The sequence below is a fragment of the Amphibalanus amphitrite genome, unplaced genomic scaffold, assembly GCF_019059575.1.
Source record: "Amphibalanus amphitrite isolate SeventyFive unplaced genomic scaffold, NRLGWU_Aamphi_draft 001082F_arrow, whole genome shotgun sequence".
Lineage (NCBI taxonomy): Eukaryota > Metazoa > Arthropoda > Thecostraca > Balanomorpha > Balanidae > Amphibalanus > Amphibalanus amphitrite.
Window position 1 is genome coordinate 2,064 of NW_024882576.1, and position 23,971 is coordinate 26,034.

The following is a 23,971-nucleotide window of genomic DNA, read 5'->3' on the forward strand; positions in this document are numbered from 1 at the left end:
GAGGCAGGGTCCATCACCATTCAAACTATCCAGAGGTGAAGTAAATGCATTGCAATGCTATTGAAACCTCACAAATATGACATTTAAAGGTTACATTGGCTACTCAACCTCTCAGAAATCATCTGTCAAGTACTGCTGCTCCAAAACCGCATCCTGCTCGTTCAGAGGACATTTCTCCACACACCTACCCCAGAGAACCGGACTACACTCGGCCACAGCGACCACATACCCCTCCGACCGCCCCCTACCCGTCCAGCCCGACGGCTCTGACCCGACCACTTCCGAGAACAGTGTCGAGGTCCGGCGACCGACAGCGGCGAGCACAATGCACGCCTCATGTGTCGGCGCGCATTAACGGCGGCTGTTGGCGCGCGGCGTGTGAGTGCTGCCGGGTCCAGTCACGTCCCCGATCGCTGACCGCTGACCACTGGGGAGTGACCGGGGTGGCATACGAGAGAGAGGAGAGGGAGGAAGAGGGAGAAACGGGAGACAGACGGAGAGAAAAGGCCGAGTGGTGCGCTATAACAGTGTATTGTCAGCAAAGACAGAGGCGGGGGAGGGTCGGAGGCTCGGCGGATCACAAATCCAATCGGTACGGCCGAGTCGGCGGCAGTGGATCAGGACAATGGGCGGCGGAGCGAGCCAGTCGGCTGCTGACTGGTGGTCTGCTGTGAGGTACACAGTCAGCAGCTGACCGCTGATCACAGTCAGCAGATGATTGTGAGCCAGTGTAAGCAACAGTCAGCAGCTGGAGGCAACCACGGAGCCATCAGCAGCCAGACCAATTTTTGTGATATCGACTCTTACTGAGTCCAGAATTACCGCAGGGACTCTAACTATCACGGCACAGCAAAGGAAATAATGGGTAACAAGAGGGCACCCGACGCACAGTGGAACAGCCAGCACAGCACGCTTTAGTGCTCGGAGGTCAGGCGGCTCTGCCACTAAATCGCTCCATCCACAGCACAGCATTCCCATGTCGACATCGGCCGAGATAGCCCTTCCATCCGCAGTGCTCACGTCACCGCACTTAACAACACCTGAGAAATATCGGGCGCTTAGCCCGTTTAAGCTCAATCAGGAAAGAAGCTCGCTTAGAGCTATAACATCGACTAGCCATTAATTAACGAAAATTGATGAAGAAGCAGATCTAACGGAAACAGTAACAGCCACGAAATACACAGGATAAACACATCGCCGGAGAAGGAAATAGGACATCACAAGGCTGAAGAGATCAACAGCTCATCTGCTTTGGTCACTAGATAACACACCTCACATGAATGACTAGAACAGACATCCCGATCCCTGACACTAGGCCGCTCTCTTTGGGGTCAGTCTGGCCGTTCGCCACACCACTCGACGTCCGGGGTCAGGGTCGTCACCATCGATATTCAAGGAGAACACTTGTGTCGGAGGTCGATAGCGTCTGCCACACGGCCTCTCAGGGATTGGAAAATGATCCAGCGTAGGATCTGATATCGGCACCGCTCGTCTGGTAAGCGGCAGGACGCCGGTGGGCAGACTCACGTGGGTGGACTTCTGGGTACGGTAGGATCGGCCAGGGCGCTTGGCTCAGAAATGCTCTGGGATCAGGTAATGCAAATTAAGGCGAGGAGCACACATGACCCTGTTCAGCTCCATCGAGAGAGCTCAGCGACACAGCCGGAGCCGCAGTCGCTCAGCGGCGTCCTAAACCACCTACCCTCTGTTCGGTGGCATCCCGCCGGGCGGGAACGGTGGTGGCGGCGGCGGCGGCGCACTGCTGGGCGGGGGCGGCGGCGGCGGCGGCACGGACGCGCCAGGCGGCGGCGGGTACTTGGATGCCGGCGGCGGGGGCGGCGGCGGGGGCACCGCCCCACCCTTACCGTCCGCCGGGCCCGACGGGAACCTGGAAGAGTCGAGAAGACAAGTGTCAACAATTACTTTAGAATATTACTGTTATCGGGAACCACAGCATTTAGACACATGAAAAGCACGACGAACTATACCACAGCGATGTATGGGTTTTGGCACCGAGTCCCAACACTATTCTCCACTGCCATTGGCAGCACAGAGGGACAAACACCTTCCCGCGTCTAACTCCGACACCGAGCCCGCCCTCTTCCCTCTCCCACTCACCCGAACGGCGGGAACTGGGGCGGGAACGGCGCCGCCGGGCCGCTCGGTCCCGGAGGCGGCGGCGGCGGGGGCGGTGGAGGCGGCGGCGCCGCAGCTCCCGCGTGCGGCGGGTACCCGTACCCAAACGCCCCGCCCGGCGGCGGCCCGTAGCCAAAGCCGCCGAACTGGGGCGGCTGGCCGCCGGACGCGCCGGGCGGGCCGCCGCCGGCGGCGGCCGGGGCGGGGGCGGCGGCGGGGGCGGGGGCGGCCGGCGGCTCCGCCTTCACCTGCAGCGGCGGCGTGGAGGGCGCCGATTTTCGCAGCTCCCGGCCCGGCGTGAGCTCTGCGGCCGGCGCCGCTGCAAAGATAGTCCGGGTTACTGATGAGAAACGTGGGGTACGGAAGACAGACACAAACACATTACACTCACTTACAGACAAGCAGTAATCGCCACGCACTTCAGAATGTGGATCGCTCATGGTTGTTCAATACAATACAATACAATACAATACAATAGGGACAGGCATACAGAGAAGCATACATACGGCAAATACATCCAATAGCAGTGAGGAACGCAATATAAAGAAAGTATATACAAAACCAATAAGTCAGCTGCTAGCACACCAGGGCAGCTCCAATGAAGCGTAATGGTTTTTCCTAGCCTCCGACCAATCAAAGCCTGTCCGATCATAGACACATTCCCAGGTCATTTAAGCTGGCTTCGCACAATTCCAGACCACGCGTGTAAGCACGCACGATGCACGTGTATGAATAAGGAGAAATACAACATCAGCCTGACTCCTGAACACAATTTGGCATCCGGAGACTGCGTGAGTGAGTGAACGAGCGTGTTAGTGAGTGAGTGAGTGAGTGAGTGAGTGAGTGAGTGAGTGAGTGAGTGAGTGAGTGAGTGATTGCTTGATTGATGGATTGAGTGAAAGAGTGAGTGAGCGAGTGACTGACTGACTGCTTGACTGTCTGACTGACTAGCTGAACAAGTGGGATGTTCCTACCCGGCAGAGTCTGATAGGAGAGGCCGTTCCGCGCCCCCCGCCCTGCCATGACCGTCTGGCCTACCGGACCTCCTCCCTCATAAATAGACACTTCTCCGTATCGCCCGGCCCCCGTAAGTAGGCGCATCAATACTGAACGGCTCTCCCGGTCCCGCAGGAGCACGAACGTGCCCGTCTCCCCGTCCGGACGAGGCTGGTCAGTCTGAGGCTACGTGTAGGCACAGGTAAAGTCTACCATGCCCCGGCCGACCGTGGCTAGTCAGTCTGAGGCTCCGTGTAAGTATGGGGGATAGCCTGACCGAGCTAGGGTGCCTCTCGGCCAGTGTAAAGACAGTAGGAGGTGGCACCTACCCAGCGATGCCGGGTCGACTGCAGGCGCCAGCGGCTCTTGCTTTGGCACAGCGGCCGCAGCCGGAGCGGCCGCGGCGGCGGGGGTGGCCGGGGCGGGGGCGGGGGCGGCCGACGACTGGGGCGGGCTCTCGGCAGCCACACCTGCCACCTTGGTCTGCTGGTACAGGTCTAAAACCTGGTGACAGATGTCTGAAACAAAGAACAGACGCTAGTTATCTTCGGTGAAAATCCCGCTACGGGCCGCTACCCTGTTGGGCGTAAAGGTGCAGATTTCTGGAGTTCAATGTATAGCGTTCTCGGTTTCCAGAAATAACATATTTTTCTGCTCACTACACAAAAAAAAAACCGAAAATTGTTTCACCGCACGTCTGTAGCTACAACAAAATCTCCAGAGTTTTTTTTCCAGACTAGCCTATTTTGTTCGGCTCCACGTGGGCCATCTGGCCATCTGGACCCAGGAACACCCGCTAACCAGGAGATCGGTACCAACTACAAACTACACCCATTGGGCTACAATTCGAAGTAGAACAGCCTGAGCGCCGCTAAAACGCCCACCGAACACGGGCGGACAGGTCACCGGTCGGGGCCTGCACGACTGACTCCCACCGCTTCAAACTCTGGGAGGTCGTGTTCCGGCTCCGGCATCGTTCGTTACTGCTGTCAGCGGCCAGTGGGACTTTCATAGATAGAGGATGAAATGACTACTGGTTCCAGACAGCTCAGACCAGCGCAGACCAGTGCCGACCAGATGAGGCCAGTTCAGCTCACGTCAGATTAAGTCGCAAAAAATCTGGCCTATATTAGGTCAGTTCGTATGAAATTAAAGTCAGCTTACTCCAGGCCAGGTTAGTCTAGAGCTTAGCCTATGGTAGGTCAGTGCAGAGACACGCCAATTCAAGGAACTGTACAAATCAAAAGGTCGTGTCATATCAGACTACAAATAAAAAATCAAAAGGTCGTGTCATATCAGACTGACAGAAATTTACGGAACCAATTTGACCACCTTTGGGGATTCACAGCTGAGTCTAAAGTCTCCCGCCGAGTACCCGCCGTTAGGTGAACCGTAGCACTCCATACTCCGAGCGGCAGATGGCTGGTCCAGAGGCCGGCGCATTCTCCCAGTACCGGATCAAAGTAGCTAGACAGCCACCCAATGGATGACGCTAGTGCGTGCCCGGCAATCGCAAATCCCCCACGGAACGATTGCACAATGCTCAGAGGCCGGCGACAGAGGCACACACGGGAGACTGTTGAGCCGGTACAATAATAGCTACCTGAACCGGGGATATCCTGTGTCAATGTCCAGTCCACCGCGTCCCTGATCTAGGACCGGAGACACTGCCGCTCCGAGCTATCTACCGTGCTTCCCCAGTAATCTACCGAGCAGCCCTCTACCGAGCGCCCACAGCGTCCCTGATCTATGATTCAGGACACTGCTGCTCCTATCCCTCTACCATGCTTCCCCAGTACTCTTCACACGGCGATCTAGTCGCCAGCGCCGAGACCGGCCGGCCGAGCCGCCGTCCGGGCACCAATCGTCTACGGCCGGCCGGCTGGAGAGCCCTTCAGACCGGCTGACGGGGCCTCTCCGGAGCGGAGGCTGGTCCTCTCCGGGGCGGACGGGCGCGCCGGAGTCAGCAACACAGTCACCGCCTGGGGAGGTGTTGGAGTTGCGGATGGGACGGGACTGACCAGAGGTGAGTGGTGAGAGCGATAGAGGCCAGAGGGCAGGGCCAGGGACCTCTCGGGATGGCTTAGAAAGGCAGGTCGATAGCCAAGGCTAGATGACTAATGACATGGTGATAATAGAAGCAGAAATGGCCCCAGCTTATCAGCTGAACTCCGGCCTCCCTCACGCTCCCTGCTTCTCCTCAACAATTACTCTGCCTAGTCAGCTGCACACCACTCTCAAAGTCAAGACCTCATCACGGATGCCTCCCTCCCCCGTCCCCTCCTGACCCGGAACGGCCGCACATGACGACAGGCGCCGGCCGCCGGCCGGCCGGTCGGGAACAGTGCGGCTGCCCGAACCCCAGCCGTGTCACCGTCCACCCGATCAAAGGAGCGCTCACCCCGCGCCGAGCGCACCGACACAATAGGCCGAATCCAATATCGCCGCGCCAGCTCCGGCCGCCTTCACAATGTAATGCAATCAATCGAACAACGCCAAAATACGGGTCAGATGCACATCTATCCACCAATGACGCGATCTAATCAGAAATGTTATGCCGTAGCGCACACATACAAAAACGACCAGGTCCGGCTGCTATGTAGTTTGTTCATATTAGAGCTGGACATCAAACAGCTCGAATATCACGTTCGAATGAGTCTGCCGAGTTATAGCTCGACACACTCACCCTCCATCAGTTCCATAGAGATGTCTTCGACGAACATGTCCCACCAGCGCAGGTGGTGCGGCTGACGACCCACCCAGTCTACCACCTCGAACTTGCTCAGCTTGCCGGCCAGGTACATCAGTGCGATCGCTGCGAACATGGAGAAACGGTCAGTGGCATGGCGGGAACAGGACTAATAACTGATTAACTGCAAATTGATCACTGATTAACTGCAGCACATCGCCCTATGATACAGTTTGCTGATCGTCACGCGGACGTGGATTTTCAGAACGCAAATGAAAATTTTTCGCAGTAAAGGTTTCACGCTGAAATGTGAGCTCAGCTACCTACTTTCGCTGGTATTCTCGGGATAAGACGCACACAGAACCAGCGCGAGCGCTGGGGAAATAAGAGAATGGATTGCGTGCCAGTGAAACATAAAGGCACGGGTAGTGTTGAACTTGGCGAGCACAAATCAAATGACGGGAACCATATCTCATCGTAAGCCGAGAAAGGTTCACACTGCAAGACACAGACAGATAACCGCGTCCGCAGCATCACTAAGACAAACATAAATCATCAGCGCAATAACTCATACAGAACTTCGAGTCGTCGCCCGCCGCCAGGCTAGCGAACGATGAACGGAGCCGGATGCCTGTATGGATAGGCTGTACCGGACTACACCAGTGTAATGCGGTACAGTCTACCAAGACCACAGCGTCTAGCGCAGAGCTAGAGGGACAAGTACAAGTTTCTGTTCGTTCGATGGATCGTCACGCAAGAAACACGAAACAATCTCTCGGCCGCTCCTCCTCTGTCTCAATATCTGTCCCTGGTTCACGCTGCAATCACTACCGCAGTCAAACAACTCGCCTTCGGGGCAGCTAATTTTCCGCGCCTCCAAGTAGAAAACTCCTGGCTAACATAGTTAGTCTTGATATCTGCCTCGGCGGCGGCCGCCGCGCCGTGTTTCTGGCACGGACGGAGGTGATACCGGCCCCGCCTGGTCCGAGTAGGGCCCGCAGAGGACGCGTACCCGACTCTCTGTTGGCCTAATGTCGGCCATCGGTCAGTGCCGCCGGGGGTGACGCCGGGCCGCGCCCCCGACACGACGGTACGGGTGGCGGAGACTGCGGAGATTAGAGGAGAAAGGTGCCTCATCCGACGATAAAGATGCCTCCCTAAATAACAGAAAAGGGTACCTCCTCCGATAGTGAAAAAGTGGATGCTAGTGCAGACAATCTTCGGCTTGTTAATACATGAGACGTACTTGAGCTCAGACCGTCAATAACTGATCATTACTGGCACCGAAAAGCCGTTGTTGGCAGCAAAAATTGAAATTGCTATTGTTTGCAGAAATTGCTAGAAATTGAAATAGGTAAATATAGGAAAAAATTGATGAAGATTCCTTTACGATCAATACCAACACAGTTCTCAAACAGAATGCAGTTTGCGTGTTCCATCCACCTCCCCTCGGTTACCCTCGGTGTCTGTCTGACTCCGTGCTGGGTCGGTCAGCTGACCCCGGCAACTGAGTGCCTGTTCCACTCACACGCGCTCTGATCCGATCTGATCCGGCCGCCTTTCGGCGCTCGGCGCCGTTCGGCAGTGGCACGCGCCGCATACAAACGCCCTCATAGGGAGCGGCCGAGGAACGGCGGCGGCATCGGGACCCCAGCGGCCGCGCACGGCGGCACAGCCGCACACATTAGCAAACATTGCCACTGCCGGCGGCCGCAGAGGTCGGCGGGCCGGGCCGGGTCGGGTTGGGTCGGCAGTCGGCACCCCGCGGTGGGTGACCCGGCGACGACCGTCCAACGGCGGTCCGACAGCTGAATGCCGACCGCAGATAGCGAGACAAAGGCGGCACGACAGACGGCAGCGGCGGTCCACAGGGGAGACGGACAGAGGAGAGACAGAGGGAGGGGAGAAGAGAAAAGAGGAACAAGAGAGAGCGAGTGACGAAATACCAAGAAGATACAACAGCTCTAGAAGCAGCCATGGAGCAGAGTGGCAATAACTTTTGACGCATCATCAGAGCGGCAGTCGTTTCTCGGGATTGATCGCTGGCCGTTTAGCACGATGGCACGCTGAAAGCCATGCAGAAAGGCACGCCCAGCGGTGAGGAGCCACCGTAGCGCACGTAAGCCCGGGTTGGGTCAGCTTCACCGGCCAACAGCGCCATACCAGTCGCTCACCCTGTCTGCTCGTAAACTGCCCGAATCGAGCAGGGTCAGACGCGAGTCCAGCTCTCCAGGAAACAACTCAGTGGATGGCTCATCGGCCGAGGTGAGGCCTCTCTGCCACCGATGTTCCATACTCAGCAGCAGCGTCCTTAGCTCACAGATCATAGACAAGATCAAACTCCAACGGAATACGAGAAGAAACGGACAATGGACATCGCTCCCCTCTAGCACGCAAAACCAGGCACACCGAACTCACTGCGTTTGTCGGATGTGATGCAATATAGCTCATCCCGAGATAAATAGCGCAATAAAGCATGATTGAGAACAGCAACAAACAAGTTAATTGCATATTTACATTCAGACACTGGGCTTTCCGCTAATTGCTGGCGAAATGGGAAGCGAAAGAAGCACGCTTTATTTAATTACGTAGCTCACTGCATTTCAATGACCCACCCGGCTTATCTTAGCAAACCGAGTCTACAAACGTAATTTATGAACGGAGCCCACATGCAAGTGGTGCAAAATCATGTTGACTGCCAATGACGGTGCTATCTGCAAAGAAGAGAATTAGCTATTTGCAACGCAACATATCAATTGCACTGTCCATGAGTGAGCTGCATAACGTTCAATCGTCAAAGCTTACGAGTTGTATTCCCAACTATGAACTACACCTTCAATCCAGTACCTAAATATAAAAAGATGGCTCAAACTCTTTTTGAACCAGTCAACATTTGGGAATCGTAGTTGCCGTTATTATGAACCAGATTACCAGTGTCGCCCTTGAACGTCCCATTTCACGTGCCTCGTGATCAATGAGCTAAGTTACTTTTTCGAAGTTACTGACACTGGCCCATTTTTTACGATACAATCGGGCAACTAAAATGGATTATATCCTCAATTCTGTTTGCTGTGCGGCATTCAATTTACGTCAATAGCTTACCTCACGTCACACACAGACGAGGGATATAAAAATCGCAATAAACATTGAGAGGAATGGTATTTTATTGTATTACTTGCACGTCCGCTGTTCGAGAACCCTGCAAACGGTCTACATTACCTTCAGAGTAATGGCCGCGTGCTTCATATAAACTGAAGCGGATGTCTCGGCATCGCATTCAACTTCGTGGAAAAGAGCATATCAACGATCGAGCCTGGGCTTTCAGGCTACCTACGCACTTAATCTCAGTAGGGTGGCTGGCCAATAGTCGCGACCGTGGGTGTAGCTTTACGAAAATCATTGGGGTGATCAATATCGGTATTTACCAAAGATACCCTGAATCTATGCTCCCACGTTACTCCCTTTGTTAAAGGGACCCTCCCAACTTAACATCAGATTTGAGTTGAGATAGCCAAAATGGGGTCCCTGGTTCACAATTACTGGTTTCGGCACTCACAACATCGAGCAATGCCTTAAATCGGAAATATTGAATTTCAAAATTGCAGCATTTTGATTCAGAGGGGCTAATGCAGAGGAATACCCCTCTGAATGTGTGACGTCAGCGCAGATATCTAACGATTTTTAAATGCTTTACTAAAACGTTTTGTAGCACGCGGTGGTATATGCTGCTTTGCGCGCAACAAGTGCCGCACTTTCAGCTGCCAAACTATTGCTTCCAAATAAGATCGCTAGGAACAGCGGAGATCCCAAAAAGTAAACAAAAGTAAAAGTCTAATATCTTGAAAACCGGTGAATATTTTTCGGTGAAATCTGGTAGATATTCGTTTTCGCTCTTTCTGAACCGAGCGACATCACTTTCATGCCAATTCATAAACTTTTTTGAAGGTGGGAGGGTCCCTTTGATTACTCAAAGGATTCTTAGCTGAACATTGGGGCGCTCAATCACTTACAGAGAGATGTAAAGTTGCACCTGTGGCCCTGCCTAGTTGATAGTTCGCTTAGATGTACAGCCGCCTGTTTCAGCACACCACTGGGAAAGCAAATACCTTTAAATCATCGAGAATCGATTGTCCGAGGGTAATGACTAAGCCCTATTTCACATTTTGCCCACAACGCATCATAGATTGCATGACACCGAAAATGTTAGCCAGTCTTCTGAGAACGCCGTTCGACAACTTGATCTACTACTCCTGAGAAGGCTGACACAGTAGCGCACATCCTGGTCCTATTAGCCGGCTGGTCTGCAATCATCGACGGCGCCTCATCTATAAATCAGTTCTGCGAATCGGGGCCGAGGCAGACGCCGTCAAACGGCCCACAATTGAGCCGTGTCTGGGTCAGCAGCGGTACATCGGCAGCCGCCGCCCACAGCACCAGCTTTGTTGCCGACAAACTAGGCAAATGTCGCGCCGCCGATGCCGAGACGAGCCGCCGCCGCGCCGCCCGTCACCTCGCCCCGCCGGTCCCGCCGCCGAGCCGGGCCGCCGCCCGCCCAGCGGCCACCTGTCGCCGCGCATGGCTTTTTTCTGAGACAGAAGCAATGGGCCATATCGACGCCGCGAACGGTGGACTGGCGTCCCCCTGTGACCCTGCGACCCGGCTGACCTGTCACCTGTTCCGAATGGGGCAGGCGGGGCCCTGGGCCTGGGAACTGGAGGGGTGTGTGAGGGGACGCGGCGTGCCGGCCGCCTTTTTTGTGCTCTGTGTCACGACCCCTGTATCGAGTGACATTTTGGCCGTGTATTTGAACCGATACCGGGCTCTGCTCGGTCTCACTTCACTGTTAGTCGCCGACGAGCTCACTTCGCTCTCAAACGCGGACGGCGGCGCTCTGCTGCCGCTCACGTCTAACTTTTCTAACTACTGTGTCTGTGCTGTACTGCTGCCATCTCGCCGTCTTCGGTCAATAGCGAACTCTTCTATTTAGAAGACTGTGTTTAAGTGGTGGTGGTGTGAGTGAAACCGAAGTGGCGAGTGGAGGAAAGGAGAGCGGCGCGCAGCTCACAGTTCTCACGGTGGCCGGGTCTACTCACTATTCCTATCAATCCTCTGTCATCCTACATTATATGCATGCCGCGAGGTGTGCTCCTTATGCGCTCTGAGACGGGCGCTGTCGAACGACCCAACACGCATGCCGCGAGGTGTGCACCTTATGCGCTCTGAGACGTGCGCTGTTGAACGACCCAACATGCATGCCGCGGGGTGTGCTCCTTATGCGCTCTGAGACGGGCGCTGTTGAACAACCCAACATGCATGCCGCGAGGTGTGCTCCTTATGCGCTCTGAGACGGGCGCTGTTGAACCTTTGATCCGTAAATTATTCATCCGTGTTTATTTATTTACCGATTAGATACTTCCCTTCTTCATTATTCGTTCACTGCCTCTATTAATCCTACATCCTCTCACAATTCCCCCCGGCCGCCAACCCGAATGCTGCGAGACGTAACAAACACTATACAGTCCACACAAGAAAGCCAGAGACGTCCGCAACATTCGCTGGTCCTCCGGGCCGGATCGTATCAGTTAAGAATGTAAGAAGTCAAGAAGAGAACGTACAATAAGTCGATACTGTGCGTGAACGACCGTCCGTGACGTCGATAAGTTCTGCTCCCACCGTGTCAGTCGGATTGAGAAGTATTGTGGACCGATGGAAGACGCGATGGAGACGGAGCACCGGGAGACGACGCCTGAGAATTGCGAGCCTGCAGGGCAAGAGGAGACGGAGACGGAGGACCGGGAGACGATGCCAGAGAACTGCGACCCTGTAGGAGGAGAGGATGGAGATATCACCGCTGAACGGAAAGCATTAAAGCTTCATCGCGGTCGCAAGGCGGCCATGTTCACACGCTCGTGTAACAGGGCGGACGCGCAAATAGCGCGGCGAGCCAGTGAAGAGGAATGGAAGAAACGGCTCGAGACGCTGCACACAACGCTGGACACCTTCATGGAGGCAAATGAGGAGTTTGTAGAGAAGTTGCAAGATGTGAGCGAGCTGGAAGAAGCGGAGGAGTATGCCACAAGAATAACAGCACGGCACGCCGAAACGGTCGCTAGAATTGAAGAGGCGATAACTCGTCCACCAGCGAGCCGCTCAGCGTCACGCACAGGAATGCTCCCCCTACCATCGGTGCAACTTGAGGAAGGAAGCAAAGTGTGCGGGTCTCACATATCACGAGGCTCAAAGGCTTCAGCCACTTTCAAGGAGGCTGAAATCACCGCGGAATTGAAAGCTCTCGAACTGAAGCATCTCAAAGCAAGGAAGGAAAGAGAACGAGCGATGGAAGAAGCAAGCCGAGAGATGAGAAAACAAGAAGATTTGCTGGAAGAAAGGGCTCTAGAAGAGGAAGTGGAACGTGCGACTTTGAAGGCGCGTCTCTGGAGGGCCGCTGGCAACGAGTTGGAGTGGGAACGAAGACACGACTTTGAAGATGAGGTCGCTGTGGAAGTGGCGCCTAGTCGTCAAAACAACACCGGATCCGGCCGCGAGAAGGGAAACGAGCAAGAGCAAGGACGCGTGATCAGTGGCTTGGGAGAGCTCCGGCGCGAGCCGCCGCCACCGAAAGCTACTAGTACCTCTCCGATGGCCGACGAGACGCCGAGAACTGCCAACCAGGACCCAGCCAGCTGGGTGACAGCGTTGGGTTCCGAGCGGCGATGTGACGTCCCGGGTCCATCAGCATTCGTGAAAAGTATACCACGTCTGACACTGCCTACCTTCCGAGGCAGCCCTCAGGAGTGGCCTCGCTGGATCGGCCTATTTAAGGCTCTCGTCCACGACCAGCCGTCTCTATCGGACTCAGAGCGAATGGCTCACTTGCAGAACGCAGTAGAAGGGCCGGCAGCCCAAGCTATTGAAGGCATGCTGTTCAATGGCAGCCTCTACCTGGAAGCTCTGAGAACCCTACAAGAAAGATTTGGGAGAGAAGAAGACATCATCCAAAGTCACTTGAGGAAAATCTTCACTTCCAACCCACCAGCTCTCACGGATCTTCCAGCCATGGAAGAGTTCTACGCCATCGTTCATAACACAGTGACCGTCCTACAAAATCTTGGCTATTCAAGCGATCTGTCCAGTAGTGAGAACCTCAGGAGAGTGGTGGAGAAGCTGCCGAATGAGCTGGCCCGAGAATGGGGTCGTGAAGTGTTTCGGCTACGGCCAGAACGACCCACTCTGAAGACCTTCAGCGAATGGCTTCAGGTGCAAGTCAGCATCCTCAGCTTCTCGGCAGTACGGCCTGGGACGTCGGAGCGGAAATGTGTAGCCGGCACGCAGCGTGAGGGAGCGGTGCGGAGGACAGCGCTCGCGACTGGAGCGACTCATGAAGCTGGAGAAGTAGAACCACGTTCGCCGCCACCCTGTCTGGTGTGCGGCGACAAGCACAGAGTGGCTGACTGCCCGTCATTCAAGAAGAAAACATTGGAAGCGAGAATGGAGATGGTGTACGAGAACGGTCTTTGCTTCTCATGTCTGAGGAAGGGCCACTGGACCAAGAGATGCAGATCCTCACGGAAGTGCGGGGTGGAGGGCTGCAAGCTCACTCATCATCCAATGCTACACAAAGGCTCAGGAAACGCGAGACACGAGGAGGGAAGCTCAAGGGAAGAAGACTCTCCGAGCGGATCATCAACGGCTGCGGCACCACATCCGCAAGCTAAAGGAACGGGAAACTCGCCGTTTGTAGCAGCCTCCCTGAGCAATGAGACCGACACACTGCTACAGGTCGTTCAGGTGCGCGTCTACGGAGCGACCAAATCAAAAGACGTCCTGGCGCTGCTAGATACCGGAGCTCAGACATCACTGTGCAGCGCTGATGTTCTGCAGGAGTTGGGCATCACCGGGGACCTTCGCCAGCTCTGCATCCAAAATGTGGAGGGAAGCGGAGCTCAGAAACCATCTGAACGCGTTACCCTGACGGTTAGCGCACTCGGCGATGGTGTGAAGAGAGGGTACATCGAAATCCCTGAAGCCTGGGCTGTACCATCACTGAATGTGACTGCCCCAACGGTATCTCACCGCCAACTCAGGCAATGCAAACATCTCCGTGGACTAGCATTTCCGCAGTATGATGGCGGTGAAGTGAAACTGCTGCTCGGAGGGAACGTGCTGGAAGCTGTTCTCCAACAGGAAGTACGAAAGGGTCATTCCAACCAGCCAGCAGCTATAAGAACCGGGTTTGGATGGGCACTAGCTGGTTCCATATCAGCAGTGGAGCCAAGCAGCCTGCGCCAGGTTATGTTCCTGCAACGCAACGCCCAGAGCAGCGACGACGAGCTAGCAACCACCGTGAAGGACTGGTGCACGGAGGCTTTTGGGACCAAGTACGACAAGCATGTAGAACAGTCCAGGGAGGATGAGCGTGCGCTGTCAATCCTGAAAGGCAAAACAAAAGAGCCTCCGGACAGGTATGAAACAGGCATGCTGCGGAAGGAAGACCGGGGGGAGCTCCCCGACAACAGAAGGATCGCAATGAAACGGCTCGAAGCCACGGAACGAAAACTCAAACGCAACTACGACCTGACCAGAAAGGAGCAGTGCCGTCACGTGTCAGGAACGCTGAATCCTGTAGACGACTGCTCAAGAGAGCTGCCCGCGTCTGAGCTAGCGCCAGACTGCAATCGGCTCCGCGGGCGCAGTCTTCTGTGGCAAGATGAGGAAAACCGGCTATCAAAGCAAGACGCAAGCCCGCTCAGACCAGGACAAGAGGCAGTGAAGGAAGAGAACTTCGCGGGACTCACAACGCAACGACAGCCTGTGCTACCAGACGCCATGAAGAGCTCGTACTGGCTCCAGTACCGTCGAGCGGCGGCCTGTGTGAGACGTTTTACTCACAGCACAGCCATATGCGCCTCAGACGATGAAACGCGTCTCAGCGAACCTCTCAGTGCCCAAGAACTCAGGGATGCCGAAATCTGGATACTCAAACGGGTGCAGAGGACAAGCAATCCGGAGGAAACCCACAGTCGGGCGCTGGGGAACGAGCTACCTGGGAAGAGTGATCTGCTTCCGCTGTCACCACACCACGACGCAAGGCGAGGGAGACCATCAGTTATCCTCTCCGATAACGGCGTCAACCTCGTGGGAAGCTGTCTCGAGCTAAAGGCGGAGCTGCAAGCCATGGAAAGAGAGATCGCAGGAAAGCTCATTGTCTTCGAACTTGACCGGCTCTTCAACCTCCCGGCTGCTAGCCACATGGGGGGAGTGTGGGTAAGAATTGTGCGATCGGTGAAGAGCACGCTGAAGAAGGTGGTGGGTCCACAGGCGCTCACAGACGAAGGGCTTGTGACGGTGCCCACTGAAGTTGAGCACATGGTTGACAATCAACCCCTGATCCACGTCAGCTCGGAGCCGCCAGACCCAGAAGTTCTTACGCAAAATCATTTTCTGCTCGGTGGCGCGTCGAGGCATCTCACGCCAGGACTCGGGAAAGACAGAGACATGCTGCAGCCGACGCCGATGGAAGCATGTCCAAGCCGTGGCGGAACATGTGTGGAAGAGGTGGACAAGAGAGTACGTACCGACTCTCATCCCGAGGAGCAAGTGGCGCAAAGAGCAGAGAGTCCTGCAAGTCGTGGACTTAGTGCTGGAGGCAGAACCAAACATGTCTCGGGGCTCATGTCCATTGGCCCACATCTGCCGCGTGTTGCCGGCAGCGGGTGGCAGAGTCCGGTCGGCCGAGCTTCAAACGGCTATCGCGAAACTGCACACGCGACCAGCCACCAGGATCTGCTTCTGAGAAGAGGAATGCAAGTGAACCTGTGCAGACGGGGAGAAGGAGGATGTCGAGAAGATGAAGGAAGACGAAGAAGGAAGGGGACGATGAAGTAGAGGACCACAAGTGAATTGAAGCTGAGAACGAGACGAATCGAGAGGAGAAAAGTCAACGCATGGCGAGCGAGCGCCGTGTTGGTCGGCCTGGTCTGGCTTGGCTTATTCGCTCGGCAAATGTCTGATGTCCATGTGTGCCGCTTACTAGTGAGTAGTCATAGGAATAGCGTGTGAGAAGTTTGTCGGTCATTTTGGGTGTGTTCGGAACGTACATCCGAACACAGGGGGGAGTGATGTTGCCGACAAACTAGGCAAATGTCGCGCCGCCGATGCCGAGACGAGCCGCCGCCGCGCCGCCCGTCACCTCGCCCCGCCGGTCCCGCCGCCGAGCCGGGCCGCCGCCCGCCCAGCGGCCACCTGTCGCCGCGCATGGCTTTTTTCTGAGACAGAAGCAATGGGCCATATCGACGCCGCGAACGGTGGACTGGCGTCCCCCTGTGACCCTGCGACCCGGCTGACCTGTCACCTGTTCCGAATGGGGCAGGCGGGGCCCTGGGCCTGGGAACTGGAGGGGTGTGTGAGGGGACGCGGCGTGCCGGCCGCCTTTTTTGTGCTCTGTGTCACGACCCCTGTATCGAGTGACATTTTGGCCGTGTATTTGAACCGATACCGGGCTCTGCTCGGTCTCACTTCACTGTTAGTCGCCGACGAGCTCACTTCGCTCTCAAACGCGGACGGCGGCGCTCTGCTGCCGCTCACGTCTAACTTTTCTAACTACTGTGTCTGTGCTGTACTGCTGCCATCTCGCCGTCTTCGGTCAATAGCGAACTCTTCTATTTAGAAGACTGTGTTTAAGTGGTGGTGGTGTGAGTGAAACCGAAGTGGCGAGTGGAGGAAAGGAGAGCGGCGCGCAGCTCACAGTTCTCACGGTGGCCGGGTCTACTCACTATTCCTATCAATCCTCTGTCATCCTACATTATATGCATGCCGCGAGGTGTGCTCCTTATGCGCTCTGAGACGGGCGCTGTCGAACGACCCAACACGCATGCCGCGAGGTGTGCACCTTATGCGCTCTGAGACGTGCGCTGTTGAACGACCCAACATGCATGCCGCGGGGTGTGCTCCTTATGCGCTCTGAGACGGGCGCTGTTGAACAACCCAACATGCATGCCGCGAGGTGTGCTCCTTATGCGCTCTGAGACGGGCGCTGTTGAACCTTTGATCCGTAAATTATTCATCCGTGTTTATTTATTTACCGATTAGATACTTCCCTTCTTCATTATTCGTTCACTGCCTCTATTAATCCTACATCCTCTCACAATTTCCCTCGGCCGCCAACCCGAATGCTGCGAGACGTAACAAACACTATACAGTCCACACAAGAAAGCCAGAGACGTCCGCAACAAGCTTGTTACCGGACATTCAGAAAACTGACCTACCGACGACCAATCACAGCTCGTCCTTAGACAGCTGGCCCGGTCAAGGTCATCCGATCGCGGCGGTGGAAGTGCAGGAATCACCACTAAACGAAGCAGATCTCGAAGGCTCACACAGACGTTGAAAGCAAACCATGTTGATCAGACTTAACACTTACATATTTAATAACAGACCACTATCATTGATGAAACAATTACCATTGGAAAAGAAAGAAAAACCGCCAAATCTAGGGATGAGGCACGACAGAAGACATACGCCACCATCCCAAGCCCCACCGACAGAGCTGCGGGATTAGGTGAGTGGGTGGTGCCCACTGACGAGACGCCGCGGAGACGCGGACACCCAGGACTGTCATTACCGAGGACGCGGCCAGAGAATGTCAAACAGCCCCACACGGACGCGACGTCCGCATTCATTGCACGGTGTCCGCTTCTATTACATTTGCTGGTATTCATGTTGCCGAATCGTGAACAAATACGTCCGAAAGATGATAAAGAAATAGTGTTTTTTTTTCGGCAGATGATGACGATCAGAGCACAAAAAGTGTGATAATGACGGTCCCTAATATGTGAGGCATGGTCACGTCACAAATACAATTATACAGGTAGCGCTGTGCCACGCTCGCTGGTGATCGTCAGACAATTCAACCGGACAGCGAGGAGAAGATAGAGAGATGGGTGGCTATGTATAATTCTCTGAGAATCAGCGCGGCAATGCACCATTGGAATTGGCCACCCAGCGAGTGACAGTATTTGCTAGACAACGACTGAAAAAAGTAAGCCACAACGGGTACATACCTAAACACACCAGAGAAGACTAACCAATGGCAACATGGAGACTGGATATCACACTGCACTGGGCGACTGGAACGAATATACCAGCACAAGGGCATATGACAACCCGAGTATCCCGTCGCCAGGTGGACAGATATACGGGCATTACAGGAACCGACCGGCAGCCTGACTGGCCTGTCACGATAAGTCCGGTATGAGTGGCGTCAGGAAAGTTCAGTGGAACTGTGACAGGATCTCGCGAAAGTGCTGCGGCCATGAAAGACTTTCGAGCAACTGACAGCCGTCACCAGATCTCACAAAACTGCAGTTGCCGCGACAGTAACATGTGAAACTAATGACGACTTGACGGCCTGAGTTCATTTACTGTCAACGAGATTGCTAAAAAAGGAACCCAACTTAGCCCACCCGGACACCAAGTTCCATTATCCGGATAAACGAGTCGCACGTTGACGAGCCTTCAAACCGCACCAGTTCAGGCCAGTGTGGTTACTGATCGGGGACGGACGGACGAACGGGAGCGACGGTAGGTGGCAGCATAGAGCACCCCGCTCCGAACCCCGTCCGCCGGCACCAGAGGAGCGAGTGGGATCGGTGTATCTTCTGTACCGACTGGACTGGGCTGGACCGCACTGGATTAGACCGAGCCATATCGGACTCAACTGAACAGGCGGGATGATCGACAGATTTGTGCTGGCTCGCACGTAATCATTGTGGCACGATTATGCATAGAGAGCCAAGACCGAAAGTGAGGGTTCAAACCACCGCGAACATCCTCCGTCACCTATCATACGTCATATATGGAATGTGAGCCTTTGAAACAATCACACATCTGAACGACTAGGAGATGCGCATTTTTTTAAAGCATAATCTCCATTTTTTCATTCTCTGTTCGACTATCTTTTCATCATTTCTCAAACGTCCATCCACAAACTACGCCAGGCTGGATGGTGGTCTGAGTGCTGTTCAAGTGTTCAGGCGTTCATATCCCCAGACACCCTGTTCGTTGTCGAACTCACCGATAATCTCCGGCTCCCACTGCAGACTGAGTGTGGTGCACAGCGAGTCGTTGACGAACGTCCACGCCATCTGTACACACTTGTGCAGTTTGACCTTGTCGCCTGCCGGACAGACTGTAGGATTATCACAGAGCGGGGGTTCGAGAGAAGGACAGGGAAAACGGCTGATAGCAGCACGGAGAACTATGTTACGACTCAGTACGGAGACAGGGCCGTAAAAAAAACGAAAAAATGAACTGAAAGACATCTGTAACCGGCTCGTTTGTCGTTACATTTAGAGCCCACTGTGTTCAGCTCCATATAAAGTCGCAGGACCAGCGCGGCAGTCCTCACCTTTGAGACACTTGGCGTATTTGATGAGATAGGTGTAAGGGTGGTCGACCTGGAGGTCAAACTTGATGGTCTGGAGGAGGATACGCTCCATAGTCATCACCTCCTCCTAGGGGAGAGGGGGAGGTGGGTTAGTAACGCCTATAGACAGCGGCACAAACGTGGCGCGACACAGATGTGGCATCGTAACACAGTGGACAAACATTCTATCATCACTGAGCTGATGCAGGTAGTTAGCGACACAGAAACGCTAGTTTTATCGAATGGGATTGCCATCAAATAGATATAAATGGCTCCAACATTTCAAATATGTTCCATTCCAGCTTCTAAGCACAACAATGTGAAAAATCCAGAGAATAACAACTTCACCACACACACGTTGTTTCGAACAACGCACCTTGGGATCGGCGCCAAACGCGGTGAATTTGGTGTCAGGCAGCAGCGTCTTGGCCACTTTGATGATGTCCTTGCACTTTTTGGGCGTCTCCTCGACCTTTCCGGCTAAAAAGAGGCAGCAGCAGGCCGTCACCTGCGGTGTAAGATGTACCGGTCAGCTGGACATACCGCCGGGCGCCGGCAGCAGGGAGCAGTGTGCTTGGGTTTACTGTCAAATGTTGACATTCACCAATCTACGTTCTTTACAAAGTGCATAGCCATTTAAGATAGTCATTAACATCGGAAATCGTAGCCCGTTTGAATCCAACCACGCCAGCCCCCACCAGATCGGCCCTGGCCCCTCCCCACGCCTGTCCCCAACCTTCCCATCACTCACATATCTGTCAAACTCCTTGAACGAGTGGAACATGTAGAAGCGATGCATGAACACCACTCCAGTGGCCACCGTGTCGTAGCGCAGGCCGATCTTGCTGCCCAGGTTCATGATGAACCGGGCGCCCTCGCGCCGGTACCGCATCTCCGTCTCCTGACTGACCCCATCCTGAGCCGATGGCGTGGCCTTGAGGTCGCGCCGGTTGTAGAACCAGTACACCATGGCGAGGACAACTCAGTGCCAGTGGCAGACAGCTGTGGAACTGCTGTGGAAAAGGACAACAGCGAGCCCATCAGAGGACGTGGCAGCATGAGTCAGGACTCTGTCCAATAACTGTCTAATTTCTCTTCATTATTTTTTCATAAATATTTTTGTTGCCTGACCCAGGCTTTTGTCGTAGTTGGGTTAGTACAGAATATACACAGCAGTGGTGAGTGGTACAAAGTGTTTCCGGCACCCGCTAAGCGGGACAGCCTTGACCACACACTTCCTAGTTCCTGTCACCCACCGGTGACATTGGTGTGACTGTGGACGCTGGGGCCATCCCGATTTCTCGGGCCTGGAAGGTCAGAGGGCTGCTCCGTGACAAAAATGGAGGCAGTGCCCTAGGGACATGTCACTGGACCTAAGGATCTGTGTGAAGGCGGATCAGGCCTGTAGGTATACCTACAGACAGAACAGGAAAATCAACTTTCTCACTTTCCCTCAAAGAAGAATGCTGTTTCGGTCAATCATGAACATTTTTTTATACATTTAGTTCGAACCTTTTGATAGGAAGGATTCACAAGGACAGAGCCACCGCTAAGCGAAGCTTGTTGTGGTGACCTTGCCCTCTACCCTCCGATCGCGCAATTCCAGTTCTATGGCAGAATTTAGAGTCCAAAGTTTAACGTCCGCACATAGCCGCGCACGGCCGGTCCCCTCACTGACTTCGCCTGGCTACGGCCTGCCACCAACCGCAACCATACCTGTCAAGAGGCCCATAAATGTCGAGCGCCCCTCGCGCTTCTAACCCGGACTGTTGTAACCGGGAACGCGTGCTCTCACCACGCGGAGTCCAACGCTCTTCCAACTGAGCTACGGGACCGGCATTGAATTGTCTTGCAAGAGAACTTAAAAAATCCCCAGCAAACCAAGATAAATTAGGTACGTGTTTTAACATGGGATGGGCATCTGTACATCATGCCATGACATTACATCTCAATGACCAAAACTACAAAAATGTCAGTTTCTCATGCTTTGTTGTCTATAGCAAAATATTCCTTTCCCCAGAAAAGTTGCCCTATGCTATTATAGCGAGGAAAATGCCAAAATTATGTCACAAAAAATGGTAAAAACTCAAATTATCCTCCCTTTTGCTTTGGAGTCGCCAGTGCCCAGCGCCCCAGCGGCCAGCCTGAATCATCACTCATCAGCAAGGGTGGAGCTTCCTATACAGTTGGTGGAGCAGCTGCCCCACCAACTTGCCATTTTGCCCCACCAATAAGCACTTTGCCCCACCAACTTCAGCCCATTTGTAGGACTTTGTTGCTTTACAAATCAATTTTTATCGCATTGACAAACTTTTGAATGTCCATGTTTAATTCAAAGATTATCTCCAGAATAATAGGAATTGTTTTAGTTAGACATTTTATTCAAGTTGACAATCTAACATTGAAGGTTTGACGACTTTTTGCCCCACCAACTTCCTCGGAAGTCGGACTAGGCTCCACCGGCTCCACCCATGCTCATCAGTACAGTTTGATCGTAGTGACACTGCTACGCATCTATGACTCAACTCAACCCGACCCAACCAGCAAATTGTTATTGTACTTACCTTATAAGACAGTTAGAATCTTGGATAATACAGCTACTGGAAACATCCGTAACCTCCCCTCCTGCCCCGCGACCCGCGACCCTCTCGTGTGTTTACGGACCGCGTCACCACTTCGGATACTTGATGCCTAAATCTAGTGATGTTTCGGCCAATGGCAAGCACAAGTACCACATAAATTATTATAAAAAGTGCATTTTTCACAAACAAAATCCAAAACCGCCCAGCACATATCTTATGTAGTCAAAAACACTTCAAATTGGTTCTATTTTCTCGCACTTGTTGAAACATCCAATCATTTTAATGAAACAGGTACTTGTGACAGACCAAACCTTGCAACATCACTATTTGTAAATTACAATAATGGCGTGCTTGTTGCAGTTACAAGGTCCTAAGCGCGTATTTACAAATTGCAACCGAGCTCCGCCGTAGGGTATTTTATTTCCGCCGTAGTGTATTTCATTTGGGGGATTTTCTACCATACATCCGCCTGAGCTTAGGGTAATTACAATTTGTCGGCGACGTTAAAAAATGATACACTTTTTTCGCAGTATAGGATATCGCATGTGCATATTTCTGCCTTTTTGGGTGCGTTTTATCGGTTTTTCGTGAGTAACTCGCGTAAAAACCGTCCGATGGCGACGAAACTTTCAATGCCCCCGATTTTATCAATTTTACACCTACTCTGAAAATTTCATGACCTGACCCAAATAACCTTTGACCTGTGACCTATTTCTCGAGCCCATGATTGGCCCGAATCGCGATTCGGCGTATGTCGGCTCGCATCAAGGCCGTGCTCGCATTAGCCGCGCGGTTGCAGTCTTCACGTGGTTTCAACCGTTGAAACATGTGATATGATGCTGGTCCCATGCATTAGGGTGGGTGTCAAGGTCACCTGAAGGTCAGGTCAGCACGGTTCGTCGGAAGGTCATCTCAGGCTCAAAAGAAACGATATATACCATTCGAAAGCTGACGGTGAGCTGAATCCAAAAATGTAATTTTTATCAAAATCGATCGATGGCCTTTTTTGAAAATTGCGTTTTTGTAAAAACTTAATAATCTTTTATTCAACGGGCTGTCCCGGACATTCTTGAAAACATAAACATGTATTTTTGAGTTCCAGTGAAAGCTGAACGCCAAAAGAACAATATTTAGCGAAGCAATATTTCCTAACATTAATATGCGTCTCCCACAGCCGACAATAAGGCGCAATGACACAGCTCAGTGTCACGATGGACCAAAATCAGCCACACAGAAGCGTGAAATGACCCTTATCGACTCGCAGACCCGGCGCTCTCGGCCCGCCTGACCGGCCACGGAAATAACGTTCGGCTCTCGTTCTACTAAACAAATGTCAAATTTGTCAGTTTAACTGTCCACATCGCTGTTAAAGTTATTCAGGATACCTGTGAAGAAAATTCATTGTTCTGTCATCTTCACATCATGCATTAATTTGCATTTGTTCATGTCTACTGTGCTCAATTGAGCTTGGTATCATGCCCATATAAGGAAAATTGGCCGCGCTGAAATGTCAGAGGTTGCACCGGCCTCAGCTCGGGTGGAGTGGTGGTAGCGCCCGGCGGGGCAGGGTAACCTTTGACCGGTCGCACGGCCGAGCAGCTGTCACCAGTACAACCTCTGACAGTGAAACCCCGCTCACTTCCCCTGCGCGGGCACTGATCGCAGCTGGATGGAACAAAACATGTATAAGAAAAATGTAAATTAAAGCATGTTGTAAATCAAGCAGAACAATGAATTTTCTTCCCAGGTATCCTGAATAACTTTAATAGCGATGTGGACAGTTAAAGTGACAAATATGACATTTGTTTAGTAGAACGAGAGCCGAACGTTCTTTTCGTGGCCGGTCAGGCGGGCCGAGAGCGCCAGGTCTGCGAGTCGATAAGGGTCATTTCACGCTTCTGTGTGGCTGACTTTGGTCCATCGTGACACTGAGTTGTGTGATTGCGCCTTATTTTCGGCTGTGGGAGACGCATATTAATGTTTGGAAATATTGCTTCGCTAAATATTGTTCTTTTGGCGTTCAGCTTTCACTGGAACTCAATAATGCATGTTTATGTTTTCAAGAATGTCCGGGACAGCCCGTTGAATAAAAGGTTATTAAGTTTTTACAAAAACGCAATTTTCAAAAAAGGCCATCGATCGATT

The 23,971-nt window shown here is 53.3% G+C and overlaps 1 protein-coding gene across 1 annotated transcript; it reads right to left on the reverse strand.

Annotated features, from left to right (window-relative positions):
* Positions 1 to 512: 512 nt before the first annotated feature.
* LOC122369889 (cyclin-K-like) lies at positions 513 to 22,072 on the reverse strand. Its single transcript, XM_043344997.1, has 9 exons — positions 21,809 to 22,072; positions 19,996 to 20,257; positions 19,621 to 19,752; positions 19,227 to 19,332; positions 18,894 to 18,995; positions 5,819 to 5,947; positions 3,462 to 3,650; positions 2,119 to 2,455; positions 513 to 1,888 (listed from the first exon to the last, which is right to left on the reverse strand). The coding sequence occupies exons 2-9, from the start codon at positions 20,212 to 20,214 to the stop codon at positions 1,699 to 1,701; spliced, it is 1,404 nt and encodes a 467-aa protein (XP_043200932.1). The 5' UTR covers positions 20,215 to 20,257; positions 21,809 to 22,072; the 3' UTR covers positions 513 to 1,698.
* Positions 22,073 to 23,971: the final 1,899 nt, after the last annotated feature.

Coding starts and splice junctions, on each gene's coding strand:
- LOC122369889 (XM_043344997.1), bottom strand. CDS start 20,214: ATGGTGTACTGGTTCTACAACCGGCGCGACCTCAAGGCCACGCCATCG. Junction 5,948..18,893: donor GTGGGAGCCGGAGATTATCG/GTGAGTTCGACA, acceptor CCATGTTCGCAG/CGATCGCACTGATGTACCTG. Junction 3,651..5,818: donor CTCTATGGAACTGATGGAGG/GTGAGTGTGTCG, acceptor TCTTTGTTTCAG/ACATCTGTCACCAGGTTTTA.